General features: G+C 40.3%; 1 protein-coding gene across 7 annotated transcripts in view; it reads left to right on the top strand.

Moving 5' to 3' along the window:
• SIK3 (SIK family kinase 3) overlaps window positions 1-27,190 on the top strand; it is a 248,299-nt gene that overhangs the window by 147,162 nt on the left and 73,947 nt on the right. For all 7 annotated transcript variants that reach the window (XM_059181601.1, XM_059181603.1, XM_059181602.1 and 4 more), the window contains exon 4: window positions 24,025-24,186. In XM_059181601.1, coding sequence (XP_059037584.1) covers window positions 24,025-24,186 — 162 coding nt within the window. The remainder of the gene's footprint in view (window positions 1-24,024; window positions 24,187-27,190) is intronic.

Raw genomic sequence — 27,190 nt, 5'->3', positions numbered from 1 at the left:
CTAAGGGTTCTTTGGAAATGTCTAAGATGGCTTCTCTGAGAAAGTAGATACATTAGGCCAGGCTTGGAGGTCATGTTTTCCTCACATTGTATTCAGCCACTCCTCATTTTTCCCTCCTGTTCAACAAGAGCATAGCATCTCTGCTTTGAAACCTAATATGCTTATTGGATTTCCACATAAGATTTCACTGCAATTTCATCCACTCTTAGATGATAGTGAGCCATAGAAGGACTTTAAGGAAGGGTCATGACCATCCTAGTTAGGTTTTAGAAAGGGCACATTAGAGCCAAAACAAGTATGTATTTAAGGGTGATGAGACTAGAGCCCGGGAGAGCTCTTAGGAGGCTGCTGGTGATAAGACAGATGACAGCTGGGGAGTATCTGATAAATAGTGGCAATGGGGCAGAGAAAATGGATTAGAAGTGACTTAAACAGAGCAGCATGTTTAGTCTTTAAGAACATGGATAGCCTGTGGACTCTGAGAAACAAACTGACGGTTTTGGAGGGGATGAGGGTGGAGGGCTGGGTAAGTCCGGTGGTAGGTATTAAGGAGGGCATGAATTGCATGGAGCACTGGGTGTGGTGCAGAAACAATGATTCTTGGAACACTGAAAAAATAAAATAAAATTTCAAAAAACAAAACAAAACAAAAGAACATGGATAGAGTCAGACTGCTGTGATTCAAATCCTCATTCTTCCGCTTACAGCCTTGGTAACCTTGAGCAAGTTTTTTAACCCCACTCTCTTAGTGTCCTCATCTTTAAAATGAATAATAATAGTGATGATGACAATGATGACGATGATATTGCTTATCTCAAAGGTTGTTATAAAGATTGTGTGAGTGTTTTTAAAGTGCTTAGGGTGGGGGCGCCTGGGTGACTCAGTGGGTTAAGCGTCTGCCTTTGGCTCAGGTCATGATCCCAGGGTCCTGGGATCGAGCCCCTCATCGGGCTCTCTGATCAGCGGAGAGCCTGCTTCCCCCTCTCCCTCTGCCTGCTCCCCCTGCTGTGCTTTCTCTCTGTCAAATAACTAACTAACTAAATAAATAAATAAATAAAATCTTTAAAAAAATAAAGTGCTTACTCTGTGCAGAGACTCGTACAGCATGTTCATAGCAGCATTACCTGTAGTAGTGACAAAGTTGAAGTAAGTCACATTTCCAACTGCTGAATGGATGAATAAAATGCAAATAGAGCTCTGCAGGGGAATAGTATTATGTAGTAAAGAGGATGAAGTACTGATACAAACTACAGCATGGATACCAAGGATCACATGTTATGTGATTCCATTTATATGGAATGTCCAAAAAAGGCAAGGCTGTAGAGACAGAAAACAGATTCATGGTCACCAGGAGATGGGGGTGGGGAGAGCTAGGATTAATTGCTTATTAGTAGAGCATTTATGTTTGGGATGATGGAAATGCTCTGGAGAGATTAGATCATGATAATGATTGCCCAATATAGTGGATATATTGAGACTACTGAAGTGTACACTTTAAAGTAGTTAATTTTATGTCTTGTTAATTATATTTCACTTTAAAAGTTTTTTTTTTTAAAGATTTTATTTATTTTTTTGACAGAGAGAGACCACAAGTAGGCAGGAGGCAGGCAGAGAGAGAGGGGGAAGCAGGCTCCCTGCCGAGCAGAGAGCCCGATGTGGGGCTTGATCCAAGACCCTGGGATCATGACCTGAGCCGAAAGCAGAGGATTAACCCACTGAGCCACCCAGGCGCCCCACTTTAAAAGTTTTTTTAAAAAATTTAAATGCTTAGAATATGACCCGCTGTGTAGTAAGCTCTCACTGGTAGCAGTAATTCGTTAGCAACTGGAATGTTACAGGTTCCTCTCCTTGAATGCCTCCAGCTGAACATGCACATGTGACCTGGTCTCCGTCACATCACTCTGTGAGAATTAGGATTTGGGAAACCGAAGTGAGTACGTTGATGCTCCTACTGCTTGCTGTTCCCTAACTACTGAAGTCCTTTGTCTCTGGCCGGGGTGGGGGGGTGTCTCATGTCTCCTGCCAACATTCATGCATCTGTGGCACAGTAAGTTGTTGAATTCTGGTGAAGTCTCAGATTCTCTCAGTACTTGACAAAGAGCAAGGGGGAGTTTTGTTAATGTTTAAATTTGAGACTTGATCATCGGTGAGGTTAAGGACACAGTAGTGAGCTGGTCTGTCACTGATCCAGGAGGGAGAGTCTGTGGCTGCATCGTGAATAGGAGTCTCTAGAGCTGTGAACGCGGCTACCAGGAACTGGTTGCTCAGAGGGGGCAGAAGAAGGTAGAGGACGTATGTGGCTGTAGGTGGATTTTTGGGTGCAAGAATATGAAGTAAAAGTACGTCTCCTTCTGTCTGATTTTCTACTTGAAGTAGGAGGCCATTTCAGCACCTGTGGGCTAAGCGTGAAAGGATAAGGACCTGGATGCATGTGGGGAAGGTGACATAAGCTACTTGGGGGAGCGAAAGAGGGAGTGATTAAGGACAGCTAAGAGAGCTGACAAAAGGCCCAGCAGTGGGAAACCATAAACTTATTGTTCCATTATATGGGATCTAATGCTTTCTTTCTCCAGTAGTCCTTGACAGCCTGTGGGTCAGTGGGGTAAGAAGGAGAGTTGAATCGATCAAGGGGCGGGGGTTTAGAGGACATGTGCAGAAGAAGAAAGGCCATTGGCAAAGGAATTGAAGCCACTGGCAATAAAGTAATTAATGTTGGCTCATCTGGCGTGGGCTGAATGGGGGATGAGGGCAAGTGAGATCAGGATGAATGATCCTGAGTTGTAGGAACTGAAAAAGTTTGAGGTGTAGAGGGAATTGGAAAGGGAGTGTGTTGGGCAGAAGAGGATCAGAGGGTCCAAAGTCCGAGGTTGCACCGCTTGGTGCAGTAACCACCGGCCACAGTTTGCTGTTGTGCATTTGTAATGGAGGCAGTACCAAGGAGGAACTGAATTTTGAATCTTGTTTAATTTACAAGTAATTTTAAAAACAGTCAGTGTGCCTTTAGAGTTTTAGGCCAGCTGAGAGACTTAGCTACTTACAAAGGTAAAGCCCACATCACGTTTGGCACCAAATACAAGTTTGGAAATTTCCCCAAACGACCCTCACCTTTGATAATTTGACATAAAAACTCACAGAAGTCCTGGAAAGCTATACTACTCACAGTTGTGGTTTATTACAGGGGAAGGATACAAATTAAAATCAGCGAAGGGAAGAAATACAAGAGTCCATGAGAAGTACCAAACAGAGCTTTTATTTTCGTCTCCCTGGGAGCTCAGGCAATCATCTGTGCTCAGAGCTTCAAGGGCACGACCGAATGATTGCTGTATGCTTTATCTCTGTCTCTGGGTCCTCTGGTATTACGTGACCCCAAACTCCCAGCTTAAGCCACATTGTTGGTCTTTCTAGTGTGGCCAGTCTCTACCCTAAGACTAGATGAGTATGGCCTGCTAAATCTTCCTGTTAGACTAGCAGGCATGATCCAAGCCCACAAGGGGAACAGACACACTCCTGTCACTCACGTAACATTCCAAGGGCTCAGAGATTACCTCTCAGAAACCAAGGGAAAAGGCCAGATCTTCTCTTTGGGCAAGGCCAAATTCTTTATCACACACAGAGTAAAATCCTTTTTCGTTAAACACAACTCCTCTTTTGCCAAAATTACATTTTATCTAGACTACAGATAATTTCATGTCTTAAATATGATAGGCTGTAAAATACACACTGGGATTTGTAGTAACAGCTCGGTGCTGGTATTTGTCTTGATTATATATTATAATGATTGGATTGGGACTGATGCATTAACTTAAATAAATTATAAAAATTCATTTTGAAATGAGTGATACTTTTTACTTTTTAATGTGACTACTAGAAAATGTTAAATTATGTATGTAAGTGGCTCACATTTTATTTCTATTCAACCTTGCTGATCTAGAAGGTTATGTTAAGAAAGAGGTTGGCATACTATTAAATTTAATATTTCAGAGGTAGAAAAATGTCAAGCAAAGGCAAGTTCAAGTTGTGGCTACAGGAATAGTTGCTGAACTTTGGTGGAGTTACAGGCCACTGGAGATAAAGAAGGTTCAAGAAATCGTGAGGCTAAATTATCTAAAGATTATCTCGTGGTTGTTGACATTTCCCAAGTGACTAGCAGAATCCGGATGGAGCGGTAGACTGTGACATAGGTTTCAGTGTCTTTGATAAATGTGAAGGCAAGAGCAGAGAAGGGTGTCTACTAGACACCCTTGCATATACCTTGGTGGAGTGAAGCTAGCGCGTGGACTTAGACAACTTTGCATTATTTCCTAATTCCTCAGGGAATATTGTCCTTTTTTTTTTTTTTTTTTTCCTTCCATGAAACCTGTAAAGGAATTGTTGGCCTCAGAGGAGTCGGTTGGAAGAGGTGTGAGAATACAAGATACAAAAACCCTGCTACGCATTGCTACTCCACTGTCATGACCCTTCTCAAACATTATGCTTTCTGTGAACTCTTGCCTGATTTGGCTACAGAGCTGAATGCCTTTTTCATTCTTCCTTTGAACATAGCTCTACTATAAAACCATTTGTAGTTAAGTTTTTCTTTCTCTCAACCCCCATCCGCCCCTTTTTGGTGTATGTATATTTCTGAGTCTGTCATTTACTGACACTAGACTAAATAATTAAGACAGTAGTCTCTGAATGTAGCATTATTCTTGTGGTGGTTCTTCAGCCAGCTCCTCCTCATCTTCCTGACGTCTACATTTTGGAGTACTCCTTGGCTCATTCCTGGGACCTCTTCTATTTTCTATGCCCATCTACTCCCTAGTTGATTTCGTATGACCCACTAAACTTTTCGCTTCTGAATTTTAAATCTCCAGCCTGACCTGTTCTCTGAACTCTAGATTTACATATCCACGTGTTTACTTGACATCTCCACTTGGATGTCTAATAGACCTCTCAGTCTTAACATACGCAAACTGATATCCATTTACCAACTATTTTTTTAAAAATATGTATGTATGTATTTATTTTTTTTTTTCAGTGTTCCAAGATTCATTGTTTATGCACCACACCCAGTGCTCCATGCATTACGTGCCCTCCTTAATTCCTACCACCAGGCTCACCCATCCTTCCCCTTCCAAAATCCTCAGTTTATTTCTCAGAGTCCACAGTCTCTCATGCTTCGTCTCCCAATCTGATTTCCCCCTATTCACTTTTTCTTCTTTTCTTCTTTTCCTTCTCCTAATGTCCTCTGTGTTATTCCTTATGCTCCACAAGTAAGTGAAACCATAAGATAATTGACCCTCTCTGCTTGATTTACTTCACTTCGAATAATCTCTTCCAGCCCCATCCATGTTGATACAAAAGTGGGGTATTCATCCTTTCTGATGGCTGCATTACATTCCACTATATATATGGACCATATCTTTTTTATGCATTCATCTGTTGAAGGGCATCTTGATTCTTTCCACAGTTTGGTGACCGTGGCCATTGCTGCTATGAACATTGGGGTACAGATGGCCCTTCTTTTCACTACATCTGTATCTTTGGGGTAAATATCCAGTAGTGCAATTGCAGGGTCATAAGGTAGCTCTATTTTTAATTTCTTAAGGAATCTCCACACTGTTTTCAAAAGCGGCTGCACCAACTTGCATTCCCACCAAGAGTGTAAGAGGGTTCCCCCTTTCTCCACATCCTCTCTAACACTTGTTGTTTATTGTCTTGTTGATTTTGGCCATTCTAACTGGTGTAAGGTGGTATCTCAATGTGGTTTTGATTTAAATCTCCCCGATGGCTAATGATGAAGAACATTTTTTCATGTGTGTTAGCCATTTGTATGTCTTCTTTGGAGAAGTGTCTGTTCATGTCTTCTGCCTATTTTTTGATGTGATTATCTGTTTTTTGAGTGTTGAGTTTGAGGAGTTCTTCATAGATCTTGGATATCAGCCCTTTGTCTATACTGTCATTTGCATATATCTTCTCCCATTCCGTGAGTTGCCTCTTTGTTTTGTTGACTGTTTTATTGACTTTTGTTTGTTGACTGTATAGAAGCCTTTTATCTTGATGAAGTCCCAAAAGTTTATTTTTGTTTTTGTTTCCTTTGCCTTTGGAGACATATCTTGAAAGAAATTTCTGTGGCCAGTGTCAAAGAGGTTATTGCTATATTCTCCACTAGGATTTTGGTAGATTCCTGCCTCATATTGAGGTCTTTTATCCATTTTGAGTTTATCCTTGTGTATAGTGTAAGAGAATGGTCAAGTTTCATTCTTCTATACATAGCTGTCCAATTTTCCCAGCACCATTTATTGAAGAGACTATCTTTTTTCCACTGGATATTTTTTCCTGCTTTGTCAAAGATTATTTGACATAGAGTTGCAGGTCCATATCTGGAGTCTTTACTCTGTTCCACAGGTTTATGTGTCTGTTTTTGTGCCAGTACTATGCTGTCTTGGTGATCACAGCTTTGTAGTAAAGCTTGAAATCAGGCAACATGATGCTCCAGTTTTGTTTTTCTTTTTCAACATTTCCTTAGCGATTTGGGGTCTTTTCTAGTTCCATACAAATGTTAGGATTGTTTGTTCGAGCACTTTGAAAAATGCTGGTGGAGTTTTCATCAGGATGGCATTGAAAGTATAGATTTCTCTGGGCAGCATAGACATTTTAACAATGTTTATTCTTCCAATCCATGAGCATGGAATGCTTTTCCATAAGAGTGTCTTCTTTAATTTCTTTCATGAGTGTTCTGTAGTTCCTTGAGTACAGATCCTTTACCTCTTTGGTTAGGTTTATTCCCGGGTATCTTAATGGTTCTTGGTACTATAATAAATGGAATTGATTCTCTAATTTCCCTTTCTATATTTTCATCATTAGCGTATAAGATACAACTGATTTCTGGGCATTGATTTTGTATCCTGCCACATTACTGAATTGCTGTGTGAGTTCTAGTAGTTTGGGAATGGAGTCTTTTGTGTTTTCTATATAAAGTATCATGTCATCTGTGAAGAGAGAGAGTTTGACGTCTTTACCAGTTTGAATACCTTTTATTTCTTTTTGTTTTCTGATTGCTGTTGCTTGGACTTCTAGTACTATGTTGAACAACAGTGGTGAGAGTGGGCATCCTTGCTGTGTTGCTGATCTCAAAGGAAGGCTGTCAGCTTTTCCCCCTTGAGAATGATATTTGCTGTGGGTTTTTCATAGATAGATTTTATGAAGTTAAGGAATGTTCGTTCCCTCTATCCCTATACTTTGAAGAGTTTTAATCTGGTTTTTTGTCAAATGCTTTTTCTGCATCAATTGAGAAGACCATGTGGTTCTTTTCTCTTATTGATTTGTATTATCACATTGATTGATTTGCAAATGTTGAACCACCCTTGAATCCCAGGGATAAATCCCACCTGGTCAGTACTGTTGGATCCTGTTTCCTAGGATCTTGCTGAGAATTTTGGCATCCATATTCATCAGGGATGTTGGTCTGAAGTTCTCCTTTTTAATGGGGTCATTGCCTGATTTGAGGATCAGGGTAATGCTGGCTTCATGGGAAGAGTCTGGAAGTCTTCCTTCTGTTTCTATATATATATATATATTTTTTTTTTTTTTTTTTAAGATTTAGAGATCTCTAAAGATTTAGAGATCACAGAGATCTCAGGTAGGCAGAGAGGCAGGCAGTGAGAGAGGAAAGGAAGCAGGCTCCCTGCTGCACAGAGAGCCGATGTGGGGCTTGATCCCAGGATCCTGCGATCACGACCTGAGCCGAAGGCAGAGGCTTTAACCCACAGAGCCCCCAGGTGCCCCTGTTTCTATTTTTTGAAACAGCTTCAGCAGAATAGGTGTTAATTTATTCTTTGAATGTTTGGTAGAATTCCCCAGGGAATCTGTCAGGTTCTGGGCTCTTGTTTTTTGGGAGGTTTTTGATGACTGCTTCAATCTCATTACTAGATATTGGTCTATTCAGGTTGTCAGTTTCTTCCTGTTTCAGTCGTGGAAGTTTATAGGTTTCCGGGAATGCATCCGTTTCTTCTAGGTTGCTTAACTTATTGACATATAACTGTTGATAATAATTTCTGATGATTGTTTCTGTTTACTTGGTGTTAGTCACAATCTCTCCCCTTTCATTCATAATTCTATTAATTTAGGTCCTCTCTCTATTCTTTTGGATTAGTGTGGCCATTGGTTTATCGATCTTACTAATTCTTTCAAAGAACCAGCTTCTAGTTTCATTGATGTGTTCTACTGTATCTCTAGTTTCTAGCTCATTGATCTCTGCTCTAATCTTGATTATTTCCCTTCTTGTGCATGGGGTTGGCTTAATATGTTGTTGGTTTTCCAGTTCTATAAGGTGTAAAGAGAGCTGATGTATTTGGGGTTTTTCAATTTTTTTGAGTGAGGCTTGGATGACTATGTATTTCCCCTTAGACCACCTTTGCTGTATCCCATAGGTTTTGGACCAATGTGTCTTCATTCTCATTGGTTTCCATGAATTGTTGAAGTTCTTCTTTGATTTCCTGGTTGATCCAAACATTCTTGAGCAGGATGGTCTTTAGCTTCCAAGTGTTTGAATTCCTTCCAAACTTTTTCTTGTGGTCAAGTTCCAGTTCCAAAGCATTGTGATCTGAGAATATGCAGGGAATAATCTCAATCTTTTGGTATTGGTTGAGCCCTGATTTGTGACCCAGTATGTGGTCTATTCTGGAGAAAGTTCCATGTGCGCACAAGAAGAATGAATATTCTGTTGTTTTAGGGTAGAATGTTCTGTATGTATCTATGAAGTCCATCTGGTCCAATGTGTCATTCAGAGCTCTCATTTCTCTATTGATTTTCTGCTTGGATGATCTATTACTGAGAGTGGTGCGTTAAGATCCCCTACAATTGATGTATTCATATCAATAGGACTCTTTATTTTAACAGTTGGCTTAGGTATTTGGCTGCTCCCATATTGGGAGCATAAATATTTACAATTGTTAGATCTTCTTGGTGGATAGACCCTTTAAGAATGACGTAGTGTCCTTCTGTATCTCTGACTACAGTGTTCAGCTTAATATCTAATTTATCTGACATGAGAATCCCCACCCCAGCTTTCTTTTGAGACCCATTGATGCTTCTCCATCCCTTCACTTTCAGTCTGGATGTATCTTTAGGTTCCAGGTGTGTCTCTTGTAGACAGCATATGGATGGGTCCTGTCATTTTATCCAGTCTGCAACCCTGTGCTGTTTTGTTGGAGCATTTAGGCTGTTCACATTGAGAGTAATTATTGAAAGATAAGTTTTTATTGACATCATGTTGCCTATGAAGTCCTTGTTTCTATACATTGTCTCTATAAATTTCTGTTCTTTGTCACTCTTGGGTTCTTTTTTCTTTTATAAAACCCCCCTTAATATTTCTTGTATTGCTGGCTTGGTGGTCACATACTCTTTTAAACCTTGCTGGTCTTGGAAGCTCTTTATCTCTCCACCCATTTTGAATGTCAGCCTTGCTGGTTAAAATATTCTTGGCTGAATTTTCTTCTCATTTAATGCCCTGAATATGTCTGGCCAGCCCTTTCTGGCTTGTCAGGTTTCTGTGGATGGGTCTGATGTTATTCTGATGGACCTTCCTCTGTATATAAGGAATCTTTTCCCTCTACCTGAACTCAGAAGCTCTTGTCTAAAATTATGATTCATGAGTTTCACAATCAAGTGTCTGGAGGTCTTTCTAGATTTGTTGGTCTTAGGGGGTGTCCTTTCTGCATCTAGGACAAGAACACTTGTTCCATTCCACAGATTGGGGAGATTTTCATCCAGAATTTGTTCAACTATATCTTTTAGTTTTCTCTCTTTCTCCACCCCCTCAGGGATCCCAATAATTCTGACGCTGGAACATTTCATGGCATCATTTATTTCCCTACTTGTGTTTTCATGGTTTCTAAGCTGTTTGTTCCAGGCTTCCCCTTGATCCTTCTTTTCTATCAGTGTGTCTTCTAGATCACTAATTCTGTCTTTTGCCTCAGTTACCCTAGCCGTTAGAGTATTTAGATTAGATTGGATCTCATTGATAGCATTTTTAACTTTTGCCAGATCGGCTCTCACTTCCACCCTTAGAGATTCTATATTGTCACTATGGTCTTCTCCAACCCAGCCATTGCCTGGATAATTGTTACCCTGAATTCCCTTTCCGACATACTGTCTATGTCCATATCCAAGAGTTCTGTGGCAAAGGGCACTGTCTCTGAATTTTTCCTCTGTTGAGTATTCCTCCTCCTAGTCATTTTGGTGAGAGGTGGTTGAGGGGATGTATAGCTGAATATATCAGCCATGATCCAGGCAAGGTGCACCCTACAGAAGCAGAGACGTCAGAGCAGAAACCAAGTCAGGAATCAGTGCGTGGGTGGGGACCTGAACTGTCACCGATGAGTTGCTGGATATGCGGTGTGGACAATGCTCAGAGCTCACGTCTCTTGGTGGGGGCAGGGGCAGTCATAGAGGGGCTCTTTTGAGATGGATTTACCTCCAGAAACTCTATCAGACTCCCCCTCCCCATTTACCTACTTTCTTTTCTCACCAGTCTTCCACATCTCAATAATGGTAACTCCATTCATCCAGTTGCTCACATCAAAAACATCTCTAGGGTCACACTTAATTTTTCTTTGCTCACATCTTGTGCCAAAACTATCAGTAAATCTTGGTGACTCTACCTTCAGACTGCAGGCTGAATTCAGTCACCATTTCTATGAGTGCCAACCTGGTCTAGGTCATAGTCATCTGCTGTGATTGTTGTAGTAGACTTTAACCAGTGTCCCTAAGTCTAATGTGATTCTGCTATTGCAGTGAGAGTGATTCTTTAAAAAATGAAAGTGAAATCTTTCCACTTGGCCATTTCTGTTGTCTTTCCCATCTATTTAGAATAATGCATGTTCCTTTATGTGGTCAGTGAAACTCTCTATACTCTGGTCTCCAGCTGCATCTCTGACCTCTGCTCCCAGAACTGTGCCCTTTTTCACACTGGCCTTTATTTTTTGTTCCTTAAACTCTCTGGTGTGTTCTCGCATTAAGTCCTTCATATATTCTATTCCTTCTTCCTGAAATACCCTTTCCCCAGATACGTACACTGCTCTCCCATTTCTTTCAGCTCTCTTATAAAATGTTACCTTATTAGCTAGATCTCTGCCAGCCATGCTATCTAAAATCTCACTTTTTCTGCTGACCCACTGCTCTGTATCTCCTTTCTTGCTTTATTTTCCTTCTTGGTTCTTATCAACAAGGACCATATATGAGATTAAACTTTGTACATTTTGAGCCTTGCTAAATCTCTAGTACTTAGAATAGTGCTCGCAGAGGATACCTGCTTAGTCAATATTTATTGATCAGTTGGATGAAAGACTAAGTGACTGAAAGAATGTCACTAGATTGCAGATTGTAGCATTCGAATTCTATGCATCGGCGTCTTCATTGCTTCACACAGTGTCTAACATACAGTAAGCACTCAGTATAAATGATTTCATTGTGTTGCAAAGAAGTATAATCAAGTCAAAATGGAATTTTCTTGTTATTTCATAACACATTTTAGTTAACGAGTTTTTGATGTGGGAAAAAAATATCTTTTTGTTTTCTGGATGACTGCGGAGAAAGATATTGAAGATTATGAATTCTAAGAAGTTTAATAGGCTCCAGTAAGTGGTCATTGAATGAATATTTATTACTCATTGATTTGATTTGTTGAAACGATTATTGGATACTATTCAGAACTATATTACAAATGGGCAGCTGTGACAGTGTGGGTGTGTTTAATTTTACAAACAGAATGGAGAAACTGGTTAGTTTGGCAAACCACTAAACTCATAATTTAAAACTTCCACAGTATGATTTCTTTAGATATATATCCCCAAACTTCCTATTTGAGACCATGAAGTCATAAATCCAGTATTTTATCAAGAGAAGTTTCCTGAATACCAGGCAGAACTCAGGGGCATTCATAATAAAATATTAACAGCAGTTTGTTGAAGTGTGTATGATTTATTATGGACATTCTTGGCACCTTAAAAATAACACTTCCTAATGGTGCCAACATGTATGGAACCTAGAACTTCTCAGAAAGCCATCTATTTATGCTGCAGGACACTCAGAGACTGACCAGTTGGGCAGAGCATAGGAGAGACTGACTTGTATGACCATGCCTACCAGATGTTATGTGTTTTTTTATGTGTTATCTTAGGACCTTCTACTTGTTTGAGAACACTATCACATTTGTTTATTTGAACACACTGCTACAAGCTGGGTTTGTGTTTTGTTTATAACTTGTTTTTAATATTTAATCCTTATGACCTTCTATATATCTTTACAACTAAAATACTATTTACCCACCGAATTATTTACTCCCTTTGGCTATAAAAACTAGCAGTTTTCTAACGCTTTGCTGACAGAAGCAAATAACTATCTCCCTGAACTTTGTTTAATCACTCTGAGTTAAGACATTTAACTTCTGTCTCCTCCCCAATTAATTTTCCGTTCATTCTTCTTCATTTGGGGGTTTTGTTTTATTAATATCAGCCATGACTTTAGCATTTATGTTTGCAACCTGCCCCAGATGGATGAAGAAGCCACCTTTGCTTCTTGCCTCAAAACGTAGTTTGATGACCTTACTTTACTGGTAAACATCCATTCACGGTTGCGTGATCGCCAGGCCCATTCTACCATTATACAAAAATAAGTGCCCCCAAGAATTAGCAAAATATTTTTGCTGCTTTTAATATATGCAAGTCCCAAAGGAATATGTTTGCCTGGCTCCTTTATTAATATTTTTTTCTGAGGGTTTTTTGAACTGTTTTTTTCCTGACCTTTGGAAAATGCAGTTTCTCTGATAAAGTGAAACTACTAGAAAAATTAAGAATATTTTAATCATAATATTTAGAAATTAACTTTTTATATAAGGAGAGTTTTTAATCACATAATATGGAATTAGTGCATTATATTTTGGTGTGCTTTCAAACTTTGATGTTCTGAAGATATTTTCTGGTCTGGTGTGTGTGTGTGTAAGAGAGAGATTGAGATTGATCCCACTTTTATTTATTTATTTTTTAGAGAGGGAGAGCACAGTGGGAGAGGAGGGACACAGAGAGAGGAAGAGAGAAAATATCAGACAGCTTCCATGTTCTGAGCCAAAATCAAGGGTCGGATGCTTAGCTAACTGAGTCGTCCGGGCTTCCTTGACTGATTCCATTTTTAAAGCCATTATGGTGAAATATGCATAACATACAGTATACCGTTGCAATCATTCTAAGCGTGCAGTTCAGCGGCATTAATTATGTTCATGTCATTGTGCTACCATCATCACCGTCCATTCACAGAACTCTTTTTGTCTTGCAAGACTCAAAGTCAGTGTCTGTTAAACACTAACTTTACATTTACCCATTTCCTGGCCCTTGGCATCCCCATTCTGTGTTCTGTCCATATGAATTTGACTATCCTAGGTAGTTCCAACAAGTGGAATCATACAGTATTTGTCCTTCTGTGACTGGCTTGTTGCACTCTGCATGATGTCCTAAAGGTTCATCCATGTTGTTGTATGTGTCAAAATTTCTTTCCTCTTTAAGGCTGAGTAATATTCCATTGTGTGTTTGTACCACTTTTTGTCTCTCCATTTATCCAGGATGGATTCATGGGTTGTTTCCACCTTTTGGCTATGGGACATAATGCTGTTGTGAACACAGGTGTACAAATGATAGATTCCATTTCTAAAAGCTTTTTAATACAAGCATTTTCAAATGTATGTAAGAGGGAAGAGAACATATAATGAACTCTGTTCATTATATATTGTTCATTATATATTGTTATATATAACTCTGTTCATTAGATATTGTGCTCGTCACCCAGTTTTGACAACTATCAACATGTTGCTGTTTTTGTTTCATCCTTTCCCCTACTTTTCTTTGTTAAAAGTATTTTAAAGAAATCATTATAATTTCATTCATAAATATTTAATGTTTTCCTTTATATATGAGAACTTTAGGAAACATAACCATAATACCTATCTCAAGGTTGTTAATCCTATCTTTTTCTGTGTCAGCTGTTAAACCTATCTAATAAATTCTCAATTTCAGATGTTTTGCTATTTTAGAATATAAGATTACGTATGTATATAAATATTCTTTTTAAAGATTTATTTATTAGAGAAAGAGAGTATGGGAGCAGGCAGGCAGAGCACGAAAAAAGAGTCTTTTTTTTTTTTAAAGAGTTTTTTTTTTTTTTTAAGATTTTATTTATTTATTTGACAGAGAGAGATCACAAGTAGGCAGAGAAGCAGGCAGGGGGAGTGGGAGAAGCAGGCTCCCCGCTGAGCAGAGAGCCCGATACGGGGCTCCATCCCAGCACCCTGAGATCATGATCTGAGCCGAAGGCAGAGGCTTTAATCCACTGAGCCACCCAGGCGCCCCAGGAAAAAAGAGTCTTAAGCAGATTCTGTACAGAGCATGGAGCCCAACACAGGGCTCAGTCCCAGGACCCTGAGATCATGACCTGAGCCGAAACCAAGAGTTAAGACACTTAGCCGACTGCACCACCCAGGAGCCCTAGATTATATATATTTTAGATTCTGGTTTTCCCTTGACATATTGTATCTTTTCATCCTTTTTGTATGTCTTTTCCTTTGTTTTCTTTAATATATTAATTGTAGTCATTTGAACTCCTTGCTAACTCCAGTATTAGAGTCATCTTTGGTTCTGCTCCTACTGACTTTAATCTCTTGACTATTAGTTACTTTTCCTGCTTCTTCCCATGCTTAGTAATTTTTTGTTGTTTGCTACATATTACGGGTGACGTGTTGTAGAGACTCTGGATTATGTTGTCTTTTGTGATGTTGAGTCTGTTCTGGCAGGAAGTTAAATTACAGATGGATCAACTTGGTCATGTTGAGGGTTGCCTGTAGGCATTGTTATGGTGGTTTTATGAGTTTTGCCGTTATTCCTAAGGTGTTGTCTTCTGGGGTCTCAACTGAGTACCTACATTAGGTCTCTCCTTATAAGCTGAATTTGAACTCCAGCATCTCCTGAATGCTGTGCAACATCTAAAAATTTCTCTTTAGCTTTCATTCTCCCATCAGTTTTTTCTATTAGACCTTCCATAGTCTTACTTTGCACATGTGCACTTGGGGAGTTAGCCAAGGACCTGAGTGGATTTTCTTTTTCTTTCTTTCTTTCTTTTTTTCTTTTTTTCTTTTTTTTTTAAAGATGCTGTCTATTTATTTGAGACAGAGAGAGTGAGAGAGAGTCTGAGGGGGAGAAAGTCAGAGGGAGAAGCAGACATCCCATGGAACTGGGAGCCAGATGCAGGACTCGATCCCGGGACTCTGGGACCATGACCTGAGCCAAAGGCAGTCGCCTAACCAACTGAGTCACCCAGGCACCCCCTGAGTGGATTTTCTGTGCTAATTGTTGGTATTCCTCCTCCTGCCACTCAAGTTCTAGCTGCCTTAGTAGCCCCTAATTCTGACCTCTTTCCTCTACCCTATCCTCCTGTTTGCTTGGGCTCTGTCTCCCTAGGTTGTGGTTTGGGGTGAATATGGGGTTCACCTCTTATACTTTCTTTCTCTCAAGAATCATAATCTTTTGCTGGTTATTGTCCAATGTCTGCAAACAGTCTGAATTTTATAGGTGGTTAAAGTGGGAGAGTAAATCGAGCATCAGTTACTCTTTCATAATCAAAACTAAAGCGTACAATACCACTTTTACACCCAACAAAATTAACTATTTTTTTTTTTTACTAATAAGCATGGCATGTTTAGTTTTCTCCTTGTGTCTCGTAACATCTTTTTATTTTTTTTTTTAAAGAGTTTATTTATTTATTTTGAGAGAGAGAGCACATAGTACTAGAATGAGTGAGCACAAGCAAGGGGCAGATACAGAGGCAGAGGGAGAAGCAGGGTCCCCCCTGAGCAGGGATCCTGATGTGGGGCTTGATCCCCGGATCCTGGGATCCTGACCTGAGCCAAAGGCAGACACTTACCAACTGAGCCACACAGGCGCCCAGTCATAACATCTTTTTATAGTTTGCTTAAGCCATGATGTAGCAAAGTCTATACATCCATTAAGTTGATAAGCGTCTCCAATTTTTAATCACTTGTAACAACCCTAACCCTCTCCTGCCAACACACACTTACTTTCTGTGCCTTCTATTTGTTGAAGAAACTAGATCATCCTGTAAAATTTCCCACGTTATGGATTCGGGTCTTCCTTGTGTCACTCAGCACATTCCCCTAGATCACTATGTTTTGTAAAGTGGTTTGGTTAAACACAGGCCAGTGTAGGGATAACGGGGGCAAGAATACTACGTCTTCCTATTATAGCATCTCAGGAGTTGTGTAATGTCTGGTTTCCCCACTTGTAGTGAGGTATACAGTGATGTATACAATTTTATAAAGTTCTTACAAAGTGTCCCATCAACCTTTGACCTGATGTTTTAGCCACTCTTCTTATTTAGCTGCTTAGGCAGATATTTCATTAAAAGTTGCAAAAGGGTGATTTTCTGTTCTCTCATTCTTTCTGTATTTGTTAGCTCTAGTTCTTTTGTAAAGAACGTTGCTTATAAACTATTTAGAAACTATAATAAAGGCAAAATAAGTGCTTGATTCTTTTCATTCGTGCTAAATTTCAGAATTATGCATTGGTACTCTATCCGTCTCCAGTGGTGATCAAAAAAAGTCGATTTTATTGGTAATATCATTACAAATTTAGGAATTTTAATACATTTCATGTCTTTCAGTCCCTTGAGTTGTTACTCTTTTGGTGTTTAAATTATTCCACTTAGCCACGGGATCCTCTTTAAGTTGACTCCTGTGTCCTTTTGACATGATCGCAGTAGTCTTTGATAGCTTCCTTGCTTTTAGGTAAGATATCACAGGCTTACCCTGAACATCTCTTGTCTCCGACCTGGAATCAAACATGTCTCCTAGGAGCTGTGGTTCTTTCAAGTGGAAAATAGCACGTAGAGACCAGACTCTGTGCCCTCAGGATACTTATTACTGCTACGGGACTGTCATTGCTTAGAGGCCTTTTCAGGGACAGAGGTAGGAAATATGTATTTTTTTTATATAGAGGAATGTAAAGGGGAGTCTGTACTAACATTCCAATTGAATTTAAGATTTCAGCATTTTTAACTTCTTGAATATGATGTATTTAGATCTTGTTTGTCTTAAGCTAAAAATTGTGGTTCCAAATGACTTTAGCCTAATTATGTATTTGATACGAGAGAATGGGGCAAAATTGATTCAAAGCAATCTCAATATTAAGGAGACCGGTTCTTTTTGTCCTTAGGATATATCCCATTAACATAAAATACTGTGTGTGTCACTTAAAACAAGTATTCTCTGATTGGTTATGTCATAGCTTAATTCACAGCTATGTTCACCTTTATTCAGTTTGGTTTCAAATTTTAGAAATTACCATTTCTTCTGTTTGATTCAGTTGTGAATTGTTTGAGTTATTTAAGACATTACGTGTTTCCAAGGTTAAAGCTATAAAAGAGGGTACGTTCAGGAGAATCTAGCTTCCACCCCTTTCTCATCCCCATATAAGTAATCATTTTTAGAAAATTTTCCTTTAAGGTATGCCTGGTGGCTCAGTCAGTTAAACATCTGCCTTCAGCTCGGGTCATGATCCCAGGGTCCTGGGATGGAGCCCCGCATCAGGTCTTCCTGCTCAGTGGGGAACCTGTTTCTCCCTCTGCCTATTGCTCTTCCTACTTATGTGCTCTCTCTCTTTCTCTCTCTCACTGTCAAATAAATGAAAGAAAATTTACTTCTCTCTTCCTGTAAACAGAAGCACACAGTACATGTTCTCCTATACCTTACAGGGATTCACAGATAGAAACCCATCCATAGGCCAAGAAGGCCTAGTTCAAAAGGGAAGACACACATGTTAAATAATTGTAATACAATTGACATTATAGAAATATATAGAATAAAGGCCATTAGACACAAATTATGCAGCATTTTCTTCTAGGGTGGGTGAGTAGGTTAGGAAGAGCGTCAGATAAATGACCTTTGAGATGGTTTTCAAAGAATGAGCTTGATTTGGAGCCTGCAGATTATATTAGGAATGAGGGAATAACCTCTATATTGCAAACTTAGCCAACCTACATTTGCTAGTGTATGGGTATGGGCGTAGCGTGTGAAACATTTGCACTACATAAGAAATGTCTGAACAACATTCTTGGAAGGCCTTTTGGAATATATGGGATTCCGTTTCCTAGGCTGCCTGGGCTTGATGCTTAGTCTAGAAGTATTTTTTTAAGAAGCTATAAGAAAACAAATCCTCTTTTATACATTAATCTGAAAGGACTTCATATTGGAAGAATAGCCCGTTTTTGTTATAAAGACTGAACATAAACAGGCTTAGTTTATAAACTTAGTTTAGTGGCAAAGTGAAGAGTAAAGAAACACGTTTTTATAAAAGTTTATAATCTTTTCTCTGGTTGATAGTCCTTGAGTTAACCTGTAATTATGAAGCATCGATTATATGGAGAACATTCTTTTGCATGTAGTAAGGAGGCATAGGAAACAACCGAAATAATTCTAGTTTAAAACTTAAAGAGCTAAGGCATATCTTGTGACTGTAAGCGTTTCACAAAGAAATTGTGTTTTCTCAAGACTTTGAAGGAAAATGCTTAATTTACTTGGGATAGACAGAGGGCAAGAGAGTGTGCTTTTTGTTGTTAGATCTGCAGGAACACTCACTAATGAGAAACTCACAAGTCATTCCATATCTCGAGTACTGTGGTCGCTCCATGAGCATACACTTGGTAGAATGACATACGACTGGACTCACGTGGTACCCGTGTCACATTCTAGGTTTTGATGTTGTTCTAGCATTAGGTAAGATTTGACCATTGTGGGCAGAGGGTACGTGGGCTCTGTCCATACTCTCTTTGCAACTTCCTGTGAGTCTGTAATTATTTCAAAGTAAAAAGTTTTTAAAATTTTATGACTTTGGCAGTTGTTTTGAGAGTGTGTCGCAGGGGGCCAAGGACAGAATCAGGGGTACTAGTTAGGAGCAGGAGGACAAACTATTACAGTGATTCAGGAGGGAGATCATGGCTTTTGGGCTAGGTTGCTGTCCTGAGGGTGGGTTGGAGATGGAGTGAGGGCTAGTTGAATTCTGGATGTATTTTGAAGGTAGAGCTAATAAAATCCACTGACGGATTGGATGTGGGTGTGGGGGAAAGAGAATGGGATGACAACAAGAGTTTTGGAAGCCTGAAGAAAAAAGATATCAATAAGAAGCAGCAACAAGTCAAGAAGTTTGGTGTGAGGTGGTTGAGTTCTTGGCAAGGAAAACAAAGTAGCAAACCTCCTTCCTCCAGTCCGGAGCAGCTTGAGGCGTGCACCCGTCTGCGTGGGTTAGGGACCGTATGACACTCGCACGAGTGCACTCTCGTTAACCTGCTCTCCCAGGCAGCTGAGTTCTCTTGGCCTCGCCCTGGCTCTTTTGGAAAGAAGCATTTGTTTGATAAACAGGAAGTCGTTTCCATGGGTGTAGAAAGAAGAAATGATAGACATGAGTGGCAAAGCACAGAGCTGCCAGCCGTGATTAGCTTGGATGGGTAGAAGTGTTCTCAGGTGGCCACCTAAGCTTAGCCCACAGCCACTCCCCCGTTTCTGGACTGGGCTATTTCTTTATCATGAAAAATGAAAAGTTCCTGCCCTCTTGTGTGATCTGCTGTCAGGATATGTTCATTTTCAGCTGGTGTTTTGGATCACTTAGAGTCGTAGACTTAGCAGACAAATGGAGACACTGTCTGTTTAGAGTGGAAAAGTGACTTATTTTAAGAAGTGTTGGCTCCCCACCCCCCATCCCAGTAGTGGCATGGCTCTGACACTCCAGTGAAGCTGGTCGAGGGAAGTTAAGACCGCCTTAGATGTGTTTTTTCTCTTTGAAAGGTCAGAATCTAAATGTACCACAAGATATTTCTTCCTGAGTCGGATTAGGCCAACATCACAAGCTGGGAATTCTGAAGCAAATTTTATACATGTGCTCGCTCTGATACTTTTAAACTTTGGAATTCATTCCCTCCCCTTCTAAGAATTCTACTCGTGAGGAATATACATCCCTGGGTATCACTGGCTTTTTCCTGTTTCATGAGGAAGAGCCAATAAAAAAGATTAAAGAAGTCCGGTGCCAAATGATGAATGGTGATTGCAAAGTGAGAAAGACAACTTTGACTCCTTCCTTTTGCTAAGAGCTTGAAACAGGAGACCCATTTTCTTTCCTTCGACTGTCCCCTCATCCTTGTCTTGACTGAAGTGGTTGGAGTGGAGCTGTGATAGAGAAAAACTTGAAAGTTTGCCCCAGAGGTAGAGGGGCTGCTAAGTAGATAAGTAGTGAATCTGTGAAGGGGGGCGTCCTGTGTTGGGGTTGGTGCATCGCGGGTGTAGACTGGTGAGTGGCTGGGCGCAGAGGGCGGGGGCCAGACTGCCATGTGGGAAGTTGGGGATGGAGGATGGGGTATATACAGTGCATAGGATATATAGTATGTATATTCTTCTATGCAGTATATAAGAGAACTAGCTCACTGAGCTCCTTGGAAGAAGGTAGAACCATTTTATAGCATTCCTTGAAACTGACGTTTATCCCAACAAGATTCAGAATGTATTTTAAGAAACTTTGACTGTTGGACTCCTGGGTGACTCCATTGGTTAAGCAACTGTCTTTGGCTTAGGTCATGATCCTGGGGTCGCAGGATTAAGTTCCACATTGGGCTCCCTGCTCAGCAGGGAGTCTGCTTCCTCTGCTCCTCGCCCCTCTCATGCTCTGTCTGTCTGTCTGTCTCTCTCAAATAAATAAATAAAATCTTAAAAAAAAAAAAAAAGAAACTTTGTCTTTTGAGTGGTTCAGGAGCCTGTTTGTTCCATGTGCCTTCTGAAATGACCGCAGGATTTATTCAAATGCTGTGAATTTGGGTTAAGGCCAGGCTGGGCGACTGCTCTGGGTTTCTTTGCTGGAAGTTAAATGTTGCATCTGAGCTTGCAGAAGTTTTGCTGCCTGCCTGTAGGGCACACAGGAACATAAAGCAGCCATTTGTCCGCGGGCAGCTGAAAGGCAGCTTGAGCGGGGGACTGGAAACCGCTGCAGGCTGCCGGCTTCCTGGCACACCCACCAGCCCCCATAGGTTTACTCAGAAAGCAGACGACCAGGCATGGGGTGGCGGTGGCAGCCGTCCTGAGACAGGCAGAAATAAAGGCAGAGTTTGAACGGTCTGAACGATGCGGAGCTGCTAAGACAGCCCTGTCTTGGGAAAGGAGCATGAAGCTCCCGAAGCGGAGAAAACACGAGCAGCAAGCACAGTCACTAAGAAAAACAAGATCCGATGCTTGCAGCCAGCACTTTAGAAAAGCGATTTGTATATCTTTGTATTCATAACTGTAGGGATACTGTAGGCGTCTTTGAGAAAATACTGTACAGCTTCAGCTCCTCTCCCCAGGCTGCTGCTATCACAAATGCCTTTTAACCAGAACCATGTAACAGAAACTCTGGGTGTATGTAATAATTACCTTCAGGCACTCTGAATCCTGACGAACCTCAGATCTATTAGCCAAACGCTTGAATATCCTCTGTATAATACTGAGTGGGCCTTTTTAAAAACAGCTTTTTAAATGTCTTTGAAAGTTAAAGTTGTATCATACAGGATAACTCTTCATCATAGTACAAGTTTATTCCCAAATAGGCTCTCCTTTCTTTGGCCACAGTGTGTAACAGGGTTTATTTCTGTTCAGCAGATCAAGAGGTGGGGATATTGGCAGTATAAATGATTTGTCCAAGGACAGCCAGCGTGTCACTGTGGAGATAAAATAGGACGAGGCTGCATTCCACCAGCTCCTGGCCTGTGTAGCAAGTTTGAGAACTTTCCAGTCATTTTAGGAAAACAAAGTACTTAGAAAATATAAAGAGGTTTTTTTTTTAATAAAAGAAAATCACTTATTTTGGAAATCACAAAATTAATCATTCTGTTGTATTTAAGAAGCTCTTTGATGTGTTCTGGTAATTAGTATTTACTGCCAGACGAATGTCTCTTGGGCATTTTAATTAATGGGTGGCTTGGCCAAATGAGCTTCTGATGGTAAACCTTCATAAGGGTTTATTTTTATGTTTCTCAAGAATAGCTGTCTCTTCAAAGCCCTTTAATTAGACGAAGTTTAGCAGCTAAAACATATTATTAGAATAATTAGGCCTTGGGTTAAGAGGGATAGAGGGTCAAAGGTGCAGGTACTGTTAGAGAGAATGGCATCTGAAAAGAAAACCTAGCGTTGCACGTTTGATGGATGTCCAGTTCTTTAACAGCTTATATTAAGTGACTGTCCCTAGTTAGGGACTTTGTGTTGTTTAAAGTTCATTTGACAGATCTCACCAGAAGCATAAATACACCAGAGTGTGTGCTCATTTGTCACCACCTCTGAACTCCTAGAGAAAGTGGTATTCTAGTCCTTTCGACTTCTAAGCTGAACACTTCCTGTTCTCTCTCTCTTTTCCTACTAAATTGGTCCCCTCAACTATAATAAAGAATTGTTCTTGAGCAAAATGCTTCAAGAAACTGGTGTAGGAGCCACTGATAACACGAACAATTACAGTAATTCTGGGCCTTTCTTAATAATTTCAGTGATCCTATGAGACGTTGTTCTTAAGATTGCTGTAGGATTTGATCTCCAAAGTTGTATGCTCTTTGTGGTCAGAGTGTAGTTTGAATTATTTGAAAATCTGCTATGTAGGTGGATTGTCATTTGGCTCCCCTTCGTCACCTACTACCCCCATTTCTTGTCCTAAGCCCTCAGTCTTGGTAGTTACTACTTACTAGGGCATGTGTCTTAGGCCAGACTTTCTCTTCGTGACGAAGAAGAGATGTATCCGACTGGTCCTGTCAGTGATTTCCATGGTGCCAGAACTGTTGGGTAAAGATTATTGAGACTATTCTTGATAAACAGTAATACACGTATTTTTATTGTCTGATTTTTTTTACTTTCCCACTATCTCGGGATTCTTAGGATGGCAAATGTGTTCTTTTCCCACCATAGATGAGTTTGTTTAAGGACGGGAAGTTTTTGAGTAGAGCTAGCTGTATTGCCAGTGTTTCTAATACCATCAGCTGTTACGATCTTGATATGTTATTAGTTAGACGAAGAACTGGGGTTTAGGATTCATTGGTTCAGTATAAACCTACTGCCAGTATTAGAAAAAATACTTAATTTTATTGGTATTGGTAACTGGTAATTAATGGGATTGGCTCTGGGTCTATCAGTTTATTTTTAAATATCAAAGATAGCTTGGTTTATAGTATCACAAAGCTCATCACATGGAAAATCTTTTGCTGTAGTTTAGTTAGCCACGTTGCCAATAAAATCATTTCACTGAAAGTGGTAGAAACTTGCCTTTGTTTTCTGTTATTGTCTATAAAAACTAATAACAATTTAAGAAATATTTGAGAAACACATAAATGCAGATGGATTTTATCTGGCATATTATTATGCACTCCAGAGTATAGTCACCAAATAAGTATATTTTATGTTAATCTGCAAAACTTTGAGAAAGCAGAAGAAAGATTAGCATACATGGGCTCCTATATAAAGCCATTTTCCGCCTTAGCAATGACTAACTTCTGTATGCTCTTCTCCCAAAATGATTGATTATTGTGACTCTGTTTTTTGACTCACCCTTTAGCACAGGAAGTATTGCTGATTCTTATCTTCATGCATATGTTTGCTGTGTGTATGTAATCTCTTGCAATGGAGATAAGAGAGAGGAGGTGTTGAATGCGATGATTCTCCAAAAATGCCATCATAACCCTTAGAGCTCCTTTCTCTTATGGTAGAGCATAGGTAGTCCTATGCATTCTCTCATGTGTGCTGAAAACGATCTGGGGGCTGCTTGCTGGTGGGTTTCTGTAGATACAGACCAGAGCCTCAAGTGTTGCCATTTGTTTGTTTCACTTCCCCAACTGTTCCTCTGGTGGCCCCTTGGCATCTCTCCTGGAGTCCACCTTTTGAAGCAATGGCCATGTGCAAACTGAGAACTGACTATGTGCTCTTCTTCACCGCAGACCACCTGGTGGCCCATGGCAGAATGGCAGAGAAGGAGGCCCGTCGGAAGTTTAAACAGATTGTGGCAGCCGTCTATTTTTGTCACTGTCGGAACATTGTTCATCGTGATCTAAAAGCTGAAAATTTGCTTCTGGATGCCAACCTGAATATTAAGATAGCAGGTGAGACGTGTGTTGAGGATGTGAAATGGGAACAAAAGACCTTTTCCTTCAAGGTTCTTAAGCAAGGGATTGTCTATTCTCTTCTATCCAGAAAGAGGTATTGGAAAATGAAAGGGGTGTGTGTGTGTGTGTGTGTGTGTGTGTGGTGTGTGGCTTGAAAATGGATAAACTTTCAAAACACACTTACATTCTTTTTTCATGTAGTATTGGATAGAACTAGGCTGGGGAGGAAGAAGGGAAAGGGTTATATTTAAAATTCTCTTAGTTTGGTTAATAGGCCCTTTTGAATAATAAGGAATAGTCTAGAATAAAGTGGAGAGAACAACTGTAAGCTTGTATACTCTGCCAGCTTTACTTGAGGAGGCTGATTTATGTCACTGTTACAGACTGTCGTTTTGTGATAACTTAGGACAGAACAGATCTCACGTCAGTTAAAGGCAGTTGATCTCTTTGTGTCCTCGGATTTCACTTGTCTGCTCCTCTGACGGTGCCTAAAAACACTTGTCACTGCCTCTGTTCCTACTTCAGTTTCAATAAACTATCAACATTTGCCTAACCAATACAAGCTCACCACCTATTGATAGAAGAAAGTGACTGCAGGCTAGACAGAAAGTATAAACATGAAAAGAAACCAGTTTTGTTTTCCAACAGTCTCAGTGTTGTGCTCTGTGTCCCCCGTCTCACAGGTACAAAGGGAAGGGGCGTCTCCTATGGAAAATCGAAGTACAGCTAAAATAGAATTGCATTGAAAGTCAAGGTTAAAAGCAGTTCTAAGGACTTCCCTCCTTAAAAGGGTAGGAGTTGAGGGTTCAGATGTATGTTACATTACAGGTCAGAGTACCTTCCTGTATCCTTTCAAGGTGGTGATTCTATGGACTGTTTTGTGTAGATAAGTCTAGATAACTCTTTCCAGGCTCTCCTTTCACATCCTTGCAATGTCACCGAACTTTTTGTTTATCTAAGTTCAGCTGGCAGATGCACTGTTGTGTGGTCCTTTCACTAGTGGTAAGCTCCCTGAGTCCTGCGTTTGCCCAGTGCAAAGTAGACGGAAATTGATGCTTTCTGTATCTTCCATAAAAATCATATTTTTCCTTTGTCCTTCTGTCTGCTTTATATTCTCCAAAGCTCTCTTAGATGCTAGCAGTTCCCACACAAGTGGGTAGTGTGGAAAGACCCGGCAATTTCAGACCCTCTTTTGTAATTTTTCACCATAGCTTCAATTAAATTAATGGTAATAATGTCTAAGCGTCACAGTCGTTAAAAGTATAATAAGATGTTGTGTTAATTTCCTATTGTCGCTGTGACAAATGACCACAAATGTAGTATTAGAAACAATACAAGTTTATTATCTTACAGTTCTAGAGGTTGGAAATTTGAAATGAGTCTTTTTTGTTCTTTCTCTTTTTTTAAACATTAATACACTTTTTATTTTAACCCCAGTATAGTTAACATCCAAGGTTATATTAGTTGCAGGTATAGTTAACATCCAAGGTTATATTAGTTGCAGGTACACAAGGTCATGATTCAGCACTTCTGTACATCCCTTAGGGCCCATCCTGAAAAAATACAGAATGCTTTACGAATTTGCCTGTCCTCTGTGGGCAGGGGCTGTGCTAACCCTGTTAGTGTGTGTGCTGCCAAAGCGAGCCCCCGAAATGAGCCTTCTGTGGGTAAAATCAAGCTGTTGGTAGGACTGGTTCTACCTGGAGTTTCTGGAGAGTCCATCCCTGGTTGATTTCAGCTTCTGGAGGCCCCTGAACCCCTTGGTTCTGGTCCTTTCTTCATAGTATTCCGCCTTGTGCTCCCATTGTCACATCTCCCACTCTTAACCTGATCCTCTTGCTTCCCTCTCGGAAGGACCCTTGTGATTACATAGAACCCGCCCAGATAATCCAGCATGATCTGCCCATCACTTAGTTACATCTACAGAAGCCCCCTTTACCACGTAGGTACCACTTTCGCAGGGTCTGTGGATTAGGACTTGGATGTCTCTTGAGGGGCTTTTATGCAGCTCACCACAGATGTGATCGTAGGGTTCTTTGGATTACTGATGAGGGTAGTAAGTTAAAAGAAGACCCTCATTTTCTTCTACAGTTGTGTTTGACCTTCACTCACCAAAGGTCAAAATTTTTTTTATGGTTCCTCGGTTCTTGATTTTGACTTTAGAACCATTTTGACTTAGTTCAGGGAGACTTGTATGGCTCGTCGTTTTTGTATTGAGAAACCAAGTGTAAAAGCAGGGGTCAGTGGTAATTAAAACTAGAAATGCCCCTGACAAATACTTGGGTAAAGAGATTTTGAAATGATTTTCTTTGTTAATAGTTAAAACAAATCCACATAGTCACACGCTGAGTCTCCACCTGCTGGTGTGTAGTTACAGACTCTTGGGAATGCTGGTAGCCCGCTGTGCGCTCTCTGCATTAACACATAGGGGGAGATTTTTAAGGTCATTAACCCAAAGTCTACATTTTTATTATTTGTTTAGCCAAGAATAAATGAGCTGCTCTAGGCTGTGTCCTACTATGGTATCTGATGTTGTCTTTCTTCATGCGTTCTTTTTTTCATGCTGTCATTACCTTGTCGTTCCCCTGCTGCCACTGCCCGTCACCCCACTTGCCTCAGTTTTGCTTTCCGTGGTTTCAGTTACCCATGGTCAACTGTGGTCTGGGGGCGGGTGAGCCTCCTTCTGACGTATGGTCAGAAGGTCAATAGTAGCCTAACGTTAGGTCACAATGCCTGTGTCATTCCTGTCACTTCATCTCATCACGTAGACATTTTATCACCTCCCATCACCTCAAGAAGAAGAAGGTGACGATACGATATCTTTTTTTTTTCTAAATTTATTTATTTGACAGACAGAGGTCACAAGTAGGCAGAGAGGCAGACAGAGAGAGAGAGGGGGAAGCAGGCTCCCTGCTGAGCAGAGAGCCCAATGCGGGGCTCAATCCCAGGACCCTGAGACAATGACCTGAGCTGAAGGCAGAGGCTTAACCCACTGAGCCAC

The sequence above is a fragment of the Mustela lutreola genome, chromosome 1 (genome assembly GCF_030435805.1).
Source record: "Mustela lutreola isolate mMusLut2 chromosome 1, mMusLut2.pri, whole genome shotgun sequence".
Classification (NCBI taxonomy): Eukaryota; Metazoa; Chordata; class Mammalia; order Carnivora; family Mustelidae; genus Mustela; species Mustela lutreola.
This window is presented reverse-complemented; position numbering and strand designations above follow the sequence as displayed.